This window comes from Mytilus galloprovincialis, chromosome 2 (genome assembly GCF_965363235.1).
Source record: "Mytilus galloprovincialis chromosome 2, xbMytGall1.hap1.1, whole genome shotgun sequence".
NCBI classification, from domain to species: domain Eukaryota; kingdom Metazoa; phylum Mollusca; class Bivalvia; order Mytilida; family Mytilidae; genus Mytilus; species Mytilus galloprovincialis.
In genome coordinates, this window is record NC_134839.1 from 54,521,110 (window position 1) to 54,538,291 (window position 17,182).

General features: G+C 31.3%; 1 protein-coding gene across 8 annotated transcripts in view; it reads left to right on the forward strand.

The window, feature by feature from the left end:
* LOC143063857 (uncharacterized) overlaps positions 1 to 15,484 on the forward strand; it is a 60,266-nt gene extending 44,782 nt beyond the window's left edge. For all 8 annotated transcript variants that reach the window (XM_076236269.1, XM_076236266.1, XM_076236267.1 and 5 more), the window contains 3 exons: positions 5,872 to 5,930; positions 7,767 to 7,821; positions 9,462 to 15,484. In XM_076236269.1, coding sequence (XP_076092384.1) covers positions 5,872 to 5,930; positions 7,767 to 7,821; positions 9,462 to 9,536 — 189 coding nt within the window. In that variant the 3' untranslated portion in view covers positions 9,537 to 15,484. The remainder of the gene's footprint in view (positions 1 to 5,871; positions 5,931 to 7,766; positions 7,822 to 9,461) is intronic.
* Positions 15,485 to 17,182: the final 1,698 nt, after the last annotated feature.

Sequence of the window (17,182 nt, forward strand, 5' to 3'; positions counted from 1 at the left end):
ATATTAATCTAAAGATCTGTATACTTTTTGGTTTTGATTCAAAATTTTATTTTAGTGATATTCAGTTTTTTGTAAAAAAAAAAAAAAAGAGGGGGGTTCACATGTCCCGCCTTATCTCAAAAACAATATATGGTTATTGCTTAAAACTTTCTCAGAAACTATATATGATTATTGCATTAAACTTCCACACCAGACGTCGGGCGTATCATGCGCTCATGGCGCAGCTGTTTATTAGTTTCAATATCAATCTTGCCGTTTAAACTGTGCAACTAATGAAAAATTTCATCTTGTTAAAAAAAGATTTGAATTATTAGAAAGAGAGGAAAAAGTAAGCACCATATCAAAATTAATAGATAAAACACATGTACACAAATTAACTACAAAGCATTATGAAGTACTATTCATGTTTAAACCTTCATCACACGAAATGTGTATTTGAAAGTGAAAAATTGACAATACAACTATATCAGTATCAAAGCAACTAAGTTTTTTTATTGACTGAGTTTAATCCCAAAAAGATGTCTTTATGAAACATTCTCATGCTTGGATTAAAAAAAAAATGAATTCTGTTTTTGGATTTTGAATGGATTTTTTTATAACATGTGAACAAGCTAGACAAGTTTGTTTTATGGTTTATCATGTTTATAGAAACTGTTGAAAAAATTCAATTATCAACATTTGCACTTAAAACTGTTGAATCAATGCTAATATACATTTAGTAAGAGTGGATTGGTTGGTTTAAATGTTTCATTTTTTTTGTTCATGTAACTTGATGTCTTTAACGAAATTGAAGGATACGGCATTGCAAACAACACTGATGTAAAACCAAGTACGTCATCGGGAAAACTTGTGTCGTTTAACATTTATAAAAATGAATTCATTACCCTCAATATCATTACCAGCTGATTACTATCTGAATGTCATCTGGATATTTCTGTTTTGTTTCATGGACTTGTCATTTGTCAATTGAATTCATCAGGATTATAACCTCTTATAGGATTTGCCTATTATCTTGAAAGCTGTTTAAGATAAATCAAGCGTTTAAAAGCGTTTAAAAGCAAATATGATCAAAAAGACAAAATCTGCATATATTACACAGCATACTTGAAATTATAAGTTGTCTAGTATTATAGAAGTCATCCCCTTCATTGACATTTTTTTATTAGACTGGTTTCAAGAACACATGGTTGTCTTTAGACTAAATTTTTAATTCCTTTGCACTATACAAAATTTCTGATTCCTTAACACTCTATATCACTGGCGGATCTAGAAATTTTCATAAGTGAGGGCCCACTGACTGCCTAGGGGGGGGGGGGGGGGCTCCAGTCACGCTTCAGTGATTCCCTATATAAGCAACAAAATTTTTTCCCAAAAAGGAGGGACTCGGGCCTCCTGCCCCCTAAATCCGCCTCTGTATATATAGTAATTGTTTGTATCCTTTATAGGTACCGGTAAAGACCATTGAATATTTCAGGGTATGTTAGTATGCCTGGAATCCGAATGATTTATACAAATGTAAATTGTTTGATATACTTGATATCTGAAGTTAGAATCCTCCCAAATGCATCATGAATTTCAGCCTGGTCTTTTTTTACGAGATATTTTGATATTTGTTTGACTGACATGTGAAAACAGTTTTGAGAGAGGCTTTCTATATATGTGGCTGTACTGTTGCATGATGGTCCTTCTGGTTTTAAGTCGTACAAAAATATATTTTATGTTGAGTGTATTGCATTTTTGCGATTGATTTGAACATGCAATTTTATTTTTACCAATGGAATAGTGAAACAGGCGATAATGATTGAGCAATCTAAGCGATGAAATGGATGGCATGCTTGGCTGTAGCCTAGAGTGAATTTATTTTTTTTAAAGTGTTTTTTTAACTTTGACAGGCATGTCACCCACCCTTGAAATAAATCTGTTTATCAGAATATCAGAAATAGTACTTGTTGACTTACGAACTTACAATTTAAAACACCAAATGAAAGAAAACATTTAAAGTAATAATCATTACCAGCTGTCAATACAAAAATATGGGAGATGTGGTCAATGAGACAATTATCCAGTAGAGTTCAAATGATATCGATATAAGCAATTAAAGTCATATAAATAGCCTTCAACAATGAGAGAAACCAATTATGTCTCCAAAAATTATGCCTTATGTGAAACAATTCACTTTTTTATGCCCCACCTACGATAGTAGAGGGGCATTATGTTTTCTGGTCTGTGCCTCCGTTCGTCCATTCGTTCGTTCATCCGTTCGTTCGTCCGTTCGTTCGTCCCGCTTCAGGTTAAAGTTTTTGGTCGAGGTAGTTTTTGATGAAGTTGAAGTCCAATCAATTTGAAACTTAGTACACATGTTCCCTATGATATGATCTTTCTAATTTTAATGTCAAATTAAAGTATTGACCCCAATTTCATGGTCCACTGAACAAAGAAGAAGATAGTGTGAAGCTCAGGTTAAAGTTTTTGGTCAAGGTAGTTTTTGATGAAGTTGAAGTCCAATCAACTTGAACCTTAGTACACATATTAACTATGATATGATCTTTCTAATTTTAATGCCAAATTAAAGTATTGACCCAAATTTCATGGTCCAGTGAACATGTAAAATGATAGTGCGAGTGGGGCATCCGTGTACTATGGACACATTCTTGTTTTAATATACATTTCTAAACTTTTTACCCGTTTATTCCTTAATGTGGATTATTTTTGCAGGTGGCACGTCTTAATTTGAATTATTTTAACAGTGAAAAGAAATTTGCTTAAAATTTGTAGACAACTCATATTCTTTGCAATATACACATATTTAGCAGTCTTCAGTTATTGTTCATTTTAACAAATGAAAAACTCGTTAATATCTATTTTTACCTCTTGGATTATTGATTATAGTAGTTGGTGATATTTTATATATGAAGTTTATGATGATATTTGTTGATAAGTGTGACTTCGATTATCCTAAACATAGAATTCACACTGGGAAGGTTTGACACTATAGAATAATTAAAAAGTATTTTGATTCGAAGAACATGCAACCATGAAGTACTAATTGGCTAACCACCTTTCACAAAAATAATGAATTAAAAAAGCAGTCTTAGCCAATTAGGAATGCTAATCAGGTGACAGCAATAATCAATAGGTCAACTATATTTTATGAATGGCAGGGTTCGCCTAACCTTGATTTAATTTTCATGAATCATTGGTTAACATAGAGTATTGAGATTTAAGGTCTGTTTCTTCCATTAGGTCAACTATATTTAGTGGGTGTAAGGATTGTTAAATGTACATACAACTGTTAAGGCTAAATTGGCCGGGCTTTATATATGACCTTGATATCATTTTTGTCGAGCCTGCAACTTTTGTTGCAGAAAGCTCGACATAGGGATAGTGATCCGGCGGCGGCTACGGCGGCGGCGTTAGCTAACTTCTTAAAAGGTTTATATTTAAGAAGGTGAAAGACCTGGATGCTTCATACTTTGTATATAGATGCCTCATGTTACGAAGTTTCCGTCAGTCACATGTCCAATGTCCTTGACCTCATTTTCATGGTTCAGTGACCACTTGAAAAAAAGTTCAGAATTTTTGTAATGTTGAATTCTCTCTTATTATAAGTAATAGGATAACTATATTTGGTATGTGCGTACCTTGCAAGGTCCTCATGCCCGTCAGACAGTTTTCACTTGACCTCGACCTCATTTCATGGATCAGTGAACAAGGTTAAGTTTTGGTGGTCAAGTCCATATCTCAGATACTATAAGCAATAGGGCTAGTATATTTGGTGTATGGAAGGACTGGAAGGTGTACATGTCCAACTGGCAGGTGTCATCTGACCTTGACCTCATTTTCATGGTTCAGTGGTTATAGTTAAGTTTTTGTGTTTTGGTCTGTTTTTCTCATACTTTATGCAATAGGTTTACTATATTTGTTGTATGGAATGATTGTAAGGTGTACATGTCTAGCGGGGTCATCTGACCTTGACCTCATTTTCATGGTTCAGTGATGAAAGTTAAGTTTTTAAGTTTTGGTCTTTTTATCTAATATTATATGCCAAAGGTCAACTATATTTGGTGTATGGGAATATATTATGATTTATATGTCAGTCCCGCAGGTTTTATTTGACTATGACCTCAATTGCACGGTTCATTGCACAGTGTTAAGTTTTTGTGTTTTGGTCTATTTTTCTTAAACTATAAGTAGTAGGTCAACTATATTTGTTGTATGGAAGCTTTGTTAGCTGTACATGTCTGCCTGGCATGGTTCATCTGACCTTGACCTCATTTTCATGGTTCATTGGTCTTTGTTAAGCTATCTTGGTTAATGTTAAGTTTATGTGACAGTTGTAATAAAGCTTTATACTTAGGACTATCAACATAATATCAATGATTAGTAAAGAAGGCGAGACATTTCAGTGTGTGCACTCTTGTCATTGTTCATTGAAAGAATTTTACTAAAAGCAATATGTCAACTATATTTGGTGAATGGAACAATGTCTGTTTGGCATGGTTCATGTGACCTTGACCACATCTTTATGAACTTTTTTAACACCAGGTGAACAATACAGACACAGGTCTGTCTTGCATTTTTCATCAATCATTTTTGTCGAGCCTGCAACTTTTGTTGCAGAAAGCTTGACATAGGGATAGTGATCCGGCGGCGGCGGCGTTAGCTCACTTCTTAAAAGCTTTATATTTTAGAAGGTGGAAGACCTGGATGCTTCATACTTTGTATATAGATGCTTCATGTTACGAAGTTTCCGTCAGTCACATGTCCAATGTCCTTGACCTCATTTACATGGTTCAGTGACCACTTGAAAAAAAAGTTCAAATTTTTTGTAATGTTGAATTCTCTCTTATTATAAGTAATAGGATAACTATATTTGATATGTGCGTACCTTGCAAGGTCTTCATGTCTGTCAGACAGTTTTCACTTGACCTCGACCTCATTTCATGGATCAGAGAACAAGGTTAAGTTTTGGTGGTCAAGTCCATATCTCAGATACTATAAGCAATAGGGCTAGTATATTCGGTGTATGGAAGGACTGTAAGGTGTACATGTCCAACTGGCAGGTGTCATCTGACCTTGACCTCATTTTCATGGTTCAGTGGTTATAGTTAAATTTTTGTGTTTTGGTCTGTTTTTCTCATACCATATGCAATAGGTCTACTATATTTGATGTATGGAATAATTGTAAGGTGCACATGTCTAGCGGGCAGATTCCTTGTAACCTTGACCTCATTTTCATGGTTCAGTGGTCAAAGTTAAGTTTTTGAGTTTTGGTCTTTTTATCTAATACTATATGCCATAGGTCAACTATATTCGGTGTATGGAAATATTTTATGATCTGTATGTCAGTTGCGCAGGTTTTATTTGACCGTGACCTCATTTTCATGGTTCATTGCACAGTGTTAAGTTTTTTGTGTTTTGGTCTATTTTTCTTAAACTATAAGTAATGGGTCAATTTTATATGTTGTATAGAAGCATTGTTAACTGTACATGTCTGCCTGGCATGGTTCATCTGACCTTGACCTCATTTTCAAGGTTCATTGGTCTTTGTTTAGTTATCTTGGTTAATGTTAAGTTTATGTGACAGTTGTAATAAAGCTTAGCTTTATACTTAGGACTATCAACATAATAGCAATGATTAGTATAGAAGGCGAGACATTTCATCGTGTGCACTCTTGTGTTTATTCTGGACTCATTTTTGGTTTCTTCAAAGCTTAAGGTTGTAAGATTCGTAACAAGTAATAATTTGTAATGTTAGTAAAGTCATCAACTGTTCATTTATAAGCTGTTCAACCTTTTGTGAACCACAGCATTGATATTTTTTATTAATGATTACCTTGATTGAGTGTCTATTTTTATTTTTAATTTCAGGAGAAGTTCTCAGCAAATAAACCATTTAGCAATAAGGGCATAGCCCCACAGGTTCTCAGGTAATAAATCAAAAGTCAAATAATTTTTGAGTCATATTTAACTAGTGACTAATTCTTGTGGAATTTTTGACTATTCTTTTTGTGTCTGTTTAAATAAAAATAAAGAGATGTGGTATGATTGTCAATGCCAAATCTGTTAGAATAAAAACAAGAAAGTTTAGGACTAACATCCCCTCAGAAATGTCTTAGTGCTACAATTTTATAATCCAAACTGTGCTTCAATTTATTTATTCATGTTTTTCCATATTGCATTTGTATTATACTATCAGAATGTTAAAAATACAGGAGAGACATATATCTGTGTCAACAACAGTTTTATAACAAAGTGAGGTCATCAGTCTCTAGAGAGACTCTTGTTTGTAGTGTTTTGTTTACTATTTTGTTTTTGGGATACGATTGCTTTCAAGCAATCTGTAGACTTATACCGGTGGCTCAGAGCATTGCCCTCACGTCAATCGTTTTATTCTAAACATTAAGGAACATCTCAGATTCTTATGATTGTCTTGCTTTAAAAGGTAAAAACAAACAAAGGGATTGAACTTAAACAACTTTCCTATAATGTTCTTTTCATAATCTTCATGTTTGATAATTCCCTTGACTTATATGCATGTTTTAACAATACGGAAATCAGAATTAAGCAGTATTTATATTTAGTATTTTTATAAATTTAGAAACACGTCAGAGGGAATTCCCAGTTTTGATAAAATGCAGAGTTCTCTGAATTCTCAGACCCATAAATCTATTTCTGTCATTTAAGAACTGAAGTGGAGTTTTTCTTATATGTTACCGTTATGAAACTGATATTTGAGATTGTACTTCCATAAAGAAATAGAGAACCTTCTAGGTCGTTTAATAAACATTTAATATACATTCTTGCTCCAGGGTTTGTTTTGGAAATTATGCGCCTGCGTATAGTTTTTTTGACTTCAAGGGGTTTTAGATTGAATGGTTGCTCTGGATTCTCCACTCAATTAATTAATTTATAACTCATGGGATCTTTTCTATGTATGTCTGCTATTGAAGGTTACTGTTGTTGCATAATTTTAAATCATATGCATCATTTAAATTAAAATAAGTGTAGTCCTCTTCGTAGAACACCCCTTCAGGCAAAATGGAGTCTTCCATATTGTCGTTTCGAGTTGTCTCCCTTCCGGAAGTAACTTCCGTGAATTCTCAATCAAAACAACACGTCGAGTATTAGCTCGTTCTGTCAATAAAGGTCGTATTATATTAAAAACGATCGCATTTTAAACCAATAAATGTGTACGGAAAGGAGTCATGATCACTGACCCAAAGGAAATTAAATATTTAAAGAGTTAGGAATGGGGTTCCTCCTAGAATTAACGTAGGAAAATAGGCGATAAGATACGAAGTGAAATACCTTCTCTAAGTCTGAGTCTCAGTGACTGCTGTGGAAAGTAAACTTGGAATTGATAGTATACAAAAATAAAACATAGGCCTGATTACATTGTTCATACACTTTTATCCGTGATTGGCTATTATAATTTTGTAACTGTTTTAAATGTGCAGTTAAATTAGTTTTGAAAATAATATTATCCAGCTACATGTATACATGTGTCAATGAAACAACGGCAATCGTATCCCTCAGAGCAATCTGCTCTTTGATTAATTGTTTTTCCTTACATCATTGTATTATCTGTCCTTTTTTTCTATTTTCTGTTCTATTTATGATTTGACATATGAATCTGTCCTTCAACTTAAGATATTTGATAGGTCCTTTATCTTCTTATTTTTTTATAAACTTTATGTTACTATGTTTTGTGTAATTAAGAAAAGTAAAATGTATTAAAAACAAGAACCTTGTTTATTTGATAGGGTTACAAATAGTCAATTAGAATTCTTCAAAATGTTGGATGAAAAAATTGAGATGGTAAGTGGTTATGTTAATATAAAGTAAATTTTAAGATATATCTTTTTTAATATAACTTGTCATACATCTATGGTATCAGTAGAAATACTGAAAAGCTGAAAATTCTTATTAATCCAAATTTGTGCAATATGTACTTTTAATTTTGCTACGTGTTAATCTAGGTCCTGCATTTATATACATCAACTAGAGACTATTGGTTGAATACTATACATCAGTTAACGTATATGTTTCCCCTAACAAAAGTTCCTATGGAAATTGTATAAACAATATCATGATATATTTTCCTGTACAGATATTCTATACCATTTATTCTGTAAGAAAACAGTATTGTTATATTTGTTCCAATGGAAATAATACTGCAGAATTTTTTTTCCACATGAAACTTCTATTTCGTGACACATCAACTGTTGGATTTTATGAGCTGATTGCAATACAAAAAAAATAGAGAAAATTAAAACTCATTATTATAAATATGAATGATAGAAGATGTAGGAATATATTAAGGAGACGGCAACCCAATGACACAAATAAATTACAACATATCACTGTAGGCCAACATGCTAGTCTTAAGTATTTGTTATGGGGTTCTAACTCATAAAAAAAATATGTAAGAGTAATAACTCGAGCTCAGAAAATAAAAATATGTGTATTCATTTGTTGTTGTATTATAACACTACCTGCATTAGATATTTTTTCAAACAAAGACATGAATGTGTCAACAAATTTCTTTGAATGTTGATTTCATTCTAGTGATTTAGAAAAAAACATTTCTAGACAATTAGAAGATATTCATATGGTAAATTGATCTGATAAAATTGAGAATGGAAATGGGGAATGTGTCAAGGAGACAACAACCCGACCATAGAAAAAACAACAGCAGAAGGTCACCAACAGGTCTTCAATGTAGCGAGAAATTCTCGCACCCGGAGGCGTCTTTCAGCTGTCCCCTAAACAAATATATACTAGTTCAGTGATAATGAACCCCATACTGAACTCCAAATTGTACACAAGAAACTAAAAATAAAATAATACAAGACTAACAAAGGCCAGAGGCTCCTGACTTGGGACAGGCGCAAAAATGCAGTGGGGTTAAACATGTTTATGAGATCTCAACCCTCCCCCTGTACCTCTAGCCAATGTAGAAAAGTAAATGCATAACAATACGCACAATAAAATTCAGTTCAAGAGAAGTTCGAGTCTGATGTCAGAAGATGTAACCAAAGAAAATACACATACCGGTATGTGCAAATTTGCAATGCTTATTACAAAATCGAAACAATAATGTGTCCATAGTACACAGATGCCCCACTCACTCAATCATTTTCCAAGTACAGTGGACTATTATATACTACAGACCCTGAAATTGGGATAAAAACTCTAATTTGGCATTAAAATTAAAAAGATCATATCATAGGGAACATTTGTATTAAGTTTCAAGCTTCAACTTCATCAAAAACTACCTCGACTATTTTTTTTAAACCTAAATTGGGACAGATGGAGGAGCAGTCGCTTAAAAAACATAATGCCCCTAGGTGGGGCCTAAAAATGTTAAAATAGTTCTATGAGCTTTAGCAGTGACAAAAAAATAGCTAACACTTAAATATATGGTTTATTTTAATGATACAAAATTTTATTTTTAGGGTGGCCAATTTTCGTCCGACGAAGAAGAATCTATTATATACTACAAACAATCAACAGAACTTGTGAACTCATGATGACATAGTATGACATAGTTGTAACTATGTCATATCAATTTGATGCATAATATGTTGTTTTGTGAGTCCAAACATGTCGTTTATAACAAACTGTTATATGTTATATAAATAGTACTTGTAATATATTAGAGATGGTATATGTAACAACATAGAAATGATATCATATGTCATTGAACTGTTCTTCATAGAGATTGTTATGTTTAGCATAATTGACATATGACATAAGCTATGTCAGAGTGTTCCCATGGTGACTTTTACATGATAATAAGCAAGATACTAAAATGGTTATAGAATGTCGTTTTTTATAATGAAAGATCTTTACACAATGGCACTGAAAAATCAGTTGACGGAGAATTATAGAAGGTTTTTTGGCTGTCAGCATGTAACGTAGTGAAGAAAATTGTTGTTGCCTATTATGTCACAATATTTCTACAGTAACATAGTTCGGAGTAAAAGTATTGTTTTGTTATATCTATACTCATATTGACAATAAGTTAACTGTGATAATGTAAAATTATAATACTATTAGCAAATCTGATTTTACTCAGTTTTCTAGGGTTAGTTTCGTTATGTTTTTTTTTTTCATATAATAAAAGTGATACTACCCCTCACATATGGTGCCAAATGTGTAACGATTTGACTAGAAAATAGACTGATTGTACTCTTACAATTTTGGACAGGTCTTGGGTCTTATTTGCAATATTTTGGAGTTGGGTTGAACCCTTTTGAAATTAAGATGGTCAAAAATCCAAGAGCTCAGATCTTGACAAAAATAAGACAAAAGACAAACAGACAGTTTTTCTAGTTGGAAAAAAAATCTTTTGAGAAAAGTAATGTTAAAAACACATTAAATGTTGGTGTGCTTTTTGGGAAAATCCTGTAAAAATAATACTCCAAATTGATTTATAAAGTTCAGAAGGAGTTGACTTGGAATGAGTGCCTCATTGAAACTTGTTTTAACATGTAGAATATAAAGGTTTGAATAAAATGGCTGATTAAGTTTTAAAATAATTTAGCAATAATTATCTTTCTAATTTTTTTGTGCTTTGTTTTTCATTTACAGAAAAATCTTATGCCACAAACTTACACATAGTATAAGTTGAAGTGTTATTCTATCCATTTTATCCATTTCATTGGAAATTTTTCAAAATTAAAGGTGAGAACGTATAGAAATATTGTTGCCTTTATTATTAGATATTTAAAGACAAACAAATGAAGTTGTAAAAACTTACATATGATGATACTGATAATATTATATAAAAATAATTTAATTTTGAATGTAACATGTTTTCTGATTGGCTGACGTTATTTTGTTATCAGCCCATAGACATAATTTAGTCATCAACGTTTTTCATGGTTTTCTACGGTTTGAAATGGAATTTAGAATTAAATTATAAGAAATGACTGTACTATTTTTTCTGTCTATTGGAAATAACATAAAAATTGTGGTGCACACTGTTAAATAACCCATTACGCATGTTATTCAGTGTGCACCACATTTTTTATCTTATTTCTTCATAGACAGAAAAAATATTACAGTCATTCCTTAAATAAAAATGATATTATTTATATGAGTATGATAGTATCTATGTAAGTTTATTACAATGAAAAAGTATGTAAATATATGTTTAAACATTGTCTGTACATGTTTTGTTGTTATTTATATGCATAATACTATAACACAGACGATATATACTATTACTTGTCAAAACAATTGAATATACGAATATGTATATTATACAATGTTTGCTCTTATTTCATATACTTGAATATGTGCAAGTTATGACGCGCATAGATTGTTTTGTTATAATACGGTGCGAGTAGCAAGATTATTTATGCTCAGCAATAGATTGTTTTTTAGATTTTTTATATTGTGCAAATATTGTCGTTATTTTTTATATCATGACATATCATAACAGTTTCTTTTCATTCCTTTCATTTCATAAGAATATGTTATAGTTTTGCATTTTAAATATTGTAATAAAATAGTACAATGGACATATATTATTTCTAAATTTAGATACCTATTCGTCTAAACTTATTCATGCTTTTCAATTTTTCTTCTTTTAAATGTATGTTTCAATTAAAACAGCAATTTTGATATGGGTGTTTATGTTTTGTCTTTTTTTTTAAATCTGCTTTATAGTATTTTCCTCAGTATGAATGGTGGCAGACTTTTTCAAACTGCTTTTATTAATCTTCATAAAATTTCTTGGGAATTAGCTTTTTTAAACGCACCTATATGCTGTTTATCAATTTTTATTTAAGAGAATATATCAAAAACTTTTTTTATCTTTCTGTTCACCAAAAAAAGGGAGAAAACTAATGTAATAAGAAATCCATCAGATAGAAATTTTGGAGGGGAAAAAAGACAAATAACAGTGTTTTGTACCTTTCATTATGTTGCTTCAAAGCTGATTTTATACATTAAAATTTGCTCAACGTTACAATAGGAAAGTCAGTACTTTTAAATTAAAGCAAATTTGACATATTTGCCATTTCAAAATCTAAAGAACCAATAGCAAGGATATTGTTCATTCAAAAAGATTAGAATAAACATCCCATTAATGTATCATAGTTCATAGTATTCATATATTCCCATAAGAAGGAAATCTGTGATATACTCAACACCTTTTTGCACTTCTAATGCATTAAAATGCTCAGTTTTATCCTCATTTCAAGCAGATCTTATTTTCTGTGTATTTTACAATGTTTTTGTGATTGAATCTGATGTTGAAAGCCAAATTTATTAAGAACGATGTCCCAATTCTACTTATAAATTGGAATGATTTTTTCTCTTGTTTTATTGCAGCTTTTTCCATCATTTTGTGTCCATTGTCTGTAAATTTTCTTCTAAAAACTGCTCAATTTAATGAAACTATAGAAAATAGAGAAAAAAATGACAGTGTAAAAAAAGTCAGCGCAAGTTCTAAGTGGAAATTTTGTCCCATCTATTATTGGAGTTTTTTGCCTGAGAAATGTTGATTAAAACAAAAATACCCACTGTTTTGACATTTCCTTGCCATTGTTTTTCAAAAACTATAGATGGTAGGTTATTAAGTATTAATTGATCAGCTTAAGAAGTTGTATCCACAACCCCGAAAATAGAAAAATGTAAACAAATTGTTGCCCCTGAAATATCCAATTTTTTTTGTTTTTTTGCTGTATTCATGAAAACAATAGGAACTAGGCTAAAAGAGTAAACTTCTAAAATGATCAGCATGATAAGATCTATCATTGCTGTAAATTTCAGAACCATTTAAGGAGTAATGGCCCCTGAAATGGTTTTTTATGGCCCCGCAATGAAGTTGTCGGTGCCATATAGTTTTACCCTTGTCCGAAATTCCGATATTCCATAATTCCGTCATTCCGCAACAAACCATTATACAGAGTTTTTTTTCTAAACGCCTTCAGATATTGGGCTGATTTTTTGTATGTAAGTTAATCATGATGAGTTACAGATCAAGTTTAAGTTTCGTTCCGCTCCGCTAATTTTTGCCGAAATTACGGGCTTTGGACTTTGATAAATTGTTGAAAATCACAGTTATAAAGACTTTTTTTCTAAATGCCTTCAGATATTGGGCTGATTTTTGGTATGTCAGTTAACCATGATGAGTTACAGATCAAGTTGAAGTTTCATTCCACTCTGCTAATTTTTGCCGAAATTACAGGCTTTGGACTTTGATCAATTGTTGAAAATCACAGTTATACGAACTTTTTTTCTATATGCCTCCAGATTTTGAGCTGATTTTTGATATGTGAGACTACCATCATGTTTGTGTCCACATGTGTTATTCAAATTGCAGATTTTTCAACTTTTTGGGACGGGGCCATTCATGTTGCTTTGACACATCTAGTTTTTTTGTAGTTTTTGCTGTTATCTGAAAAAAACTAGAGGAGCTTGGTTAAACATGTGTATTGCTAAACTGATCAACAACAGAGTGACTATAGCATGTGCATATAAAATTCATAATTAGCAAACTGGTAATTTTTCACACAAAGTGAGCAATAAAGGCACAAGTGTGCCTCTTGTTTTGCTGATTCAAACTTTTAGTAATGTATTAAAAGTATGTTTTTGTGTATTTTCCCTTATAATGTACAAACAAAAATTATTCTTTCCTCAAACACATTGACATTTTTTTCCTCGTGCCCACAATAGTGTCATCAGCCTTATATTCTAGTTTATGAGTTGGTTTTTTTAACCATAAACTACAATAGTAATGTTATTATTGACTGACTGCCTTATAGTTGTTTTTGACTTCAAATTTATTTACATTTTGTTTTGAAGTCAGCTAGACTTATCGTGTCTTCAACTAATTTAAAAGGAGATATTTTAATTTTAAAAATAGTCTTTCATAAAACAGCATAAATCAAAGTAGTGCAGATATTACTCTAGGATGTGATATTGCAAAGAAAAATAAATATATTCTTTAATTGACACACACAGGTGTAGTTTAACTATTGCATTATGTAGTCCCAATTGATTACACATGTTGATTATGCATTTTAAACAGTAAATAGTGCAATTTATGTATGTTGTGTGTTTGTGCTTAAAAAATATCATCTACCCTTTCAGAGATATATCATATTTACCGAAAGAACAGTATTGAAGTTGAAATACTGGGGCTGGAAAAAATCTGATGCTTTGTATGTTAACTTTCTTCATATTCTGTAGAGTGGTTTATTTTTGTTGGGTTAACATTTTGTGTTTTTAAATGCCAAACAAGATAAAAGACTTTAATTACCTTTTTTTTTTTGCACCTGATAAAGATCTTACTAAAATATTAAATTTACACTAGTGAAAATTTCACTTTTTATGAATATCACAATAATAGCAAAAATAAACCCCTTATGAAAACTAAACTGTTAAAAACAGTTTTTTCTGCCATGGAAAATTAGTATGTTTTAATTACTAATTCTATGTGAACTTTTACAGCTATATTAAGTTATATTGATGTTATGTTAGGTTTAATTTCTATAGTGATAGAATTACCTTATATTTATTATGTTGATAATTGTCGAAGAGAGTGACTTCAAAGATGAAATTTCTTATAGCACTGGATCTCTTTCATTCTTTTTTTATTGATATTGATTTTTTACACATGAAGTCAATATATTTATACATTGCAGTTTCACTAAATTGGTTTAAGTTGGTAATTTATTTTTTGTTACCAAGCAATAAATTAGTGTTTTCAGAATAATTCACCATTATTCACTGACCCTTTCAACCCTTTGCAATCTCTAACAAGTGAAAAAACATTGCATTTGCATTTTTTTTAGAGTGGGAGAAGTTATTTAAAAATAAAATATTTTCTTCTTTTTTATTCATTATTTAAACTTTAAAGGCAGGTTATTAAAAAATAACTACTGTATACTTTGTATTTTAAAGACATCATACCAAAACATTATGATAAACGATTTGCACAAGTTAACAATCTTCCCAGGCAAAGTAATTTTATATGGATGTGGATCTTCTGTTTTATCATTTGTTTTTAATTCTAAAATGGTTATTAAACTTTTCCTCCCATTTTTTGGTACAATCTTGATAGGGGAATTTTCTAATGACATGCATGTGTTGTGCTGCAAAGATTGTCTTTTATACCACAGAACTAAAGCAAAAGCATTTTGGACATAGTTCATTCGTGTTTTTCCATATTTTAAATTTCTAGATGATTTTATATAATAATTTTAATTTTTGCATCGTTTTGTCAAAGCTTTAGTGAATGGCTTTGATCATTCCAAAGATTTTTTTACAGGGCATAATTTTTCCATTCCATTTTAAGTCAGCTTTTTTGCAATATTTTAGGAAATAATTTTATTTAGAAAAAACATATTATCTGTGATTTTCTTTGCTAGTCATGTTCTTTCATTATCTCTTTATTTATGATACATTTTGATGTTATATTGGAGCTTCTCATGAGTTATGATAATTAAATGATGTTTTCTTATGTTTTTTTTTTTTTTTTATTCAGGCAACATTTCATTTTATTATTAAACAAACAAGATGTGAGACAACATTTCAACAAGAAAATCCTAGTTATTCAGTATGTTTTCTGGGTTTTCTTTCTCGAGGAACACTTAAGCCAGGAATGTATGAATTAGTAGTCATATAAGTTTGGGGGAGGGGTTAGACTAGTTGTCTCATAATAATGTTAAAGTGCTTTTCTGGATTAACATTCATAATTATAAAAATAAGATGTGGTATGATATACAATAAAACAACTAACTACAAGGGACCAAATGACACAGAATTTAATATCCATAGGTCACTGTAAGAGTCGTCACTTAATTTTCTTAAATGGAACAAGAAAGAAAAGCCAACTACTTCTGGATGAATTCAACAGGGATTTCCAAAAATCAGACACCAAAATCTTACTTTTTTAACGGACAAGAAAAAGGTTAAACAACAACATCCAATGAAGAAGTTCCTGGTACCATGATTTCCCAAGGATTACAAGAACTATTTAATATTTGAAAGACAAATTGATTTGTCCCGAAGGCATGGTGTTATACTACTGAAAATACCACTATGTCAAATCATGTATTTGGGACAAATCAATTCGTTCTTGTGATATTAATCTTGTTCTTGTAATCCTCGGGAAATCGTGGTACCTGGAAGTTCCTGATTTGATTACAGAGACGTTAATATTTGGAGATTAAAAGATAAATAACTTGTAACCCTTTTCCTTTTGTCTCTAATGGTGGTGTTTTGATTCTTCAGTTTACAATGATCTGTAATATATGACACTTTATCAGATTCTCATTACTTTCAAAGCCAAAAAAATTATGACGTCAAAATGAATACAATTAGAGCATCTAAGAGCGATAACCTTTCATAATCTGCCTTATTGATATTTATTATCACCTTTCCAACAATTAATTATTATTCTTCATATTGCAAATATTTTGTTTCCAATATACAACATTTGCAGTGCTGTGTGTCAATGTGAAAGTATATTTCATCAGTGTCCGGCTCAATTTTTATACGACCGCAAAAATTTTAATTTTTCGTCGTATATTGCTATCACGTTAACGTCGTCGTCTGCGTCATCGTCGTCGTCCGAATACTTTTAGTTTTCGCACTCTAACTTTAGTAAAAGTGAATAGAAATCTATGAAATTTTAACACAAGGTTTATGACCAAGGTTTATGACCACAAAAGGAAGGTTGGGATTGATTTTGGGAGTTTTGGTCCCAACATTTTAGGAATTAGGGGGCCAAAAAGGGCCCAAATAAGCATTTTCTTGGTTTTTGCACTATAACTTTAGTTTAAGTAAATTGAAATCTATGAAATTTTGACACAAGGTTTATGACCACAAAAGGAAGGTTGGGATTGATTTTGGGAGTTTTGGTTTCAACAGTTTAGGAATTAGGGGCCAAAAAAGGGCCCAAATAAGCATTATTCTTGGTTTTCGTACAATAACTTTAGTAAAAGTAAATAGAAATCAATGAAATTTAAACACAAGGTTTATGACTATAAAAGGAAGGTTGGGTTTGATTTTGGGAGGTTTGGTCCCAACAGTTTAGGAATAAGGGGCCCAAAGGGTCCAAAATTAAACTTTGTTTGATTTAATCAAAAATTGAATAATTGGGGCTCTTTGATATGCGGAATCTAACTGTGTATGTAGATTCTTAATTTTTGGTCCC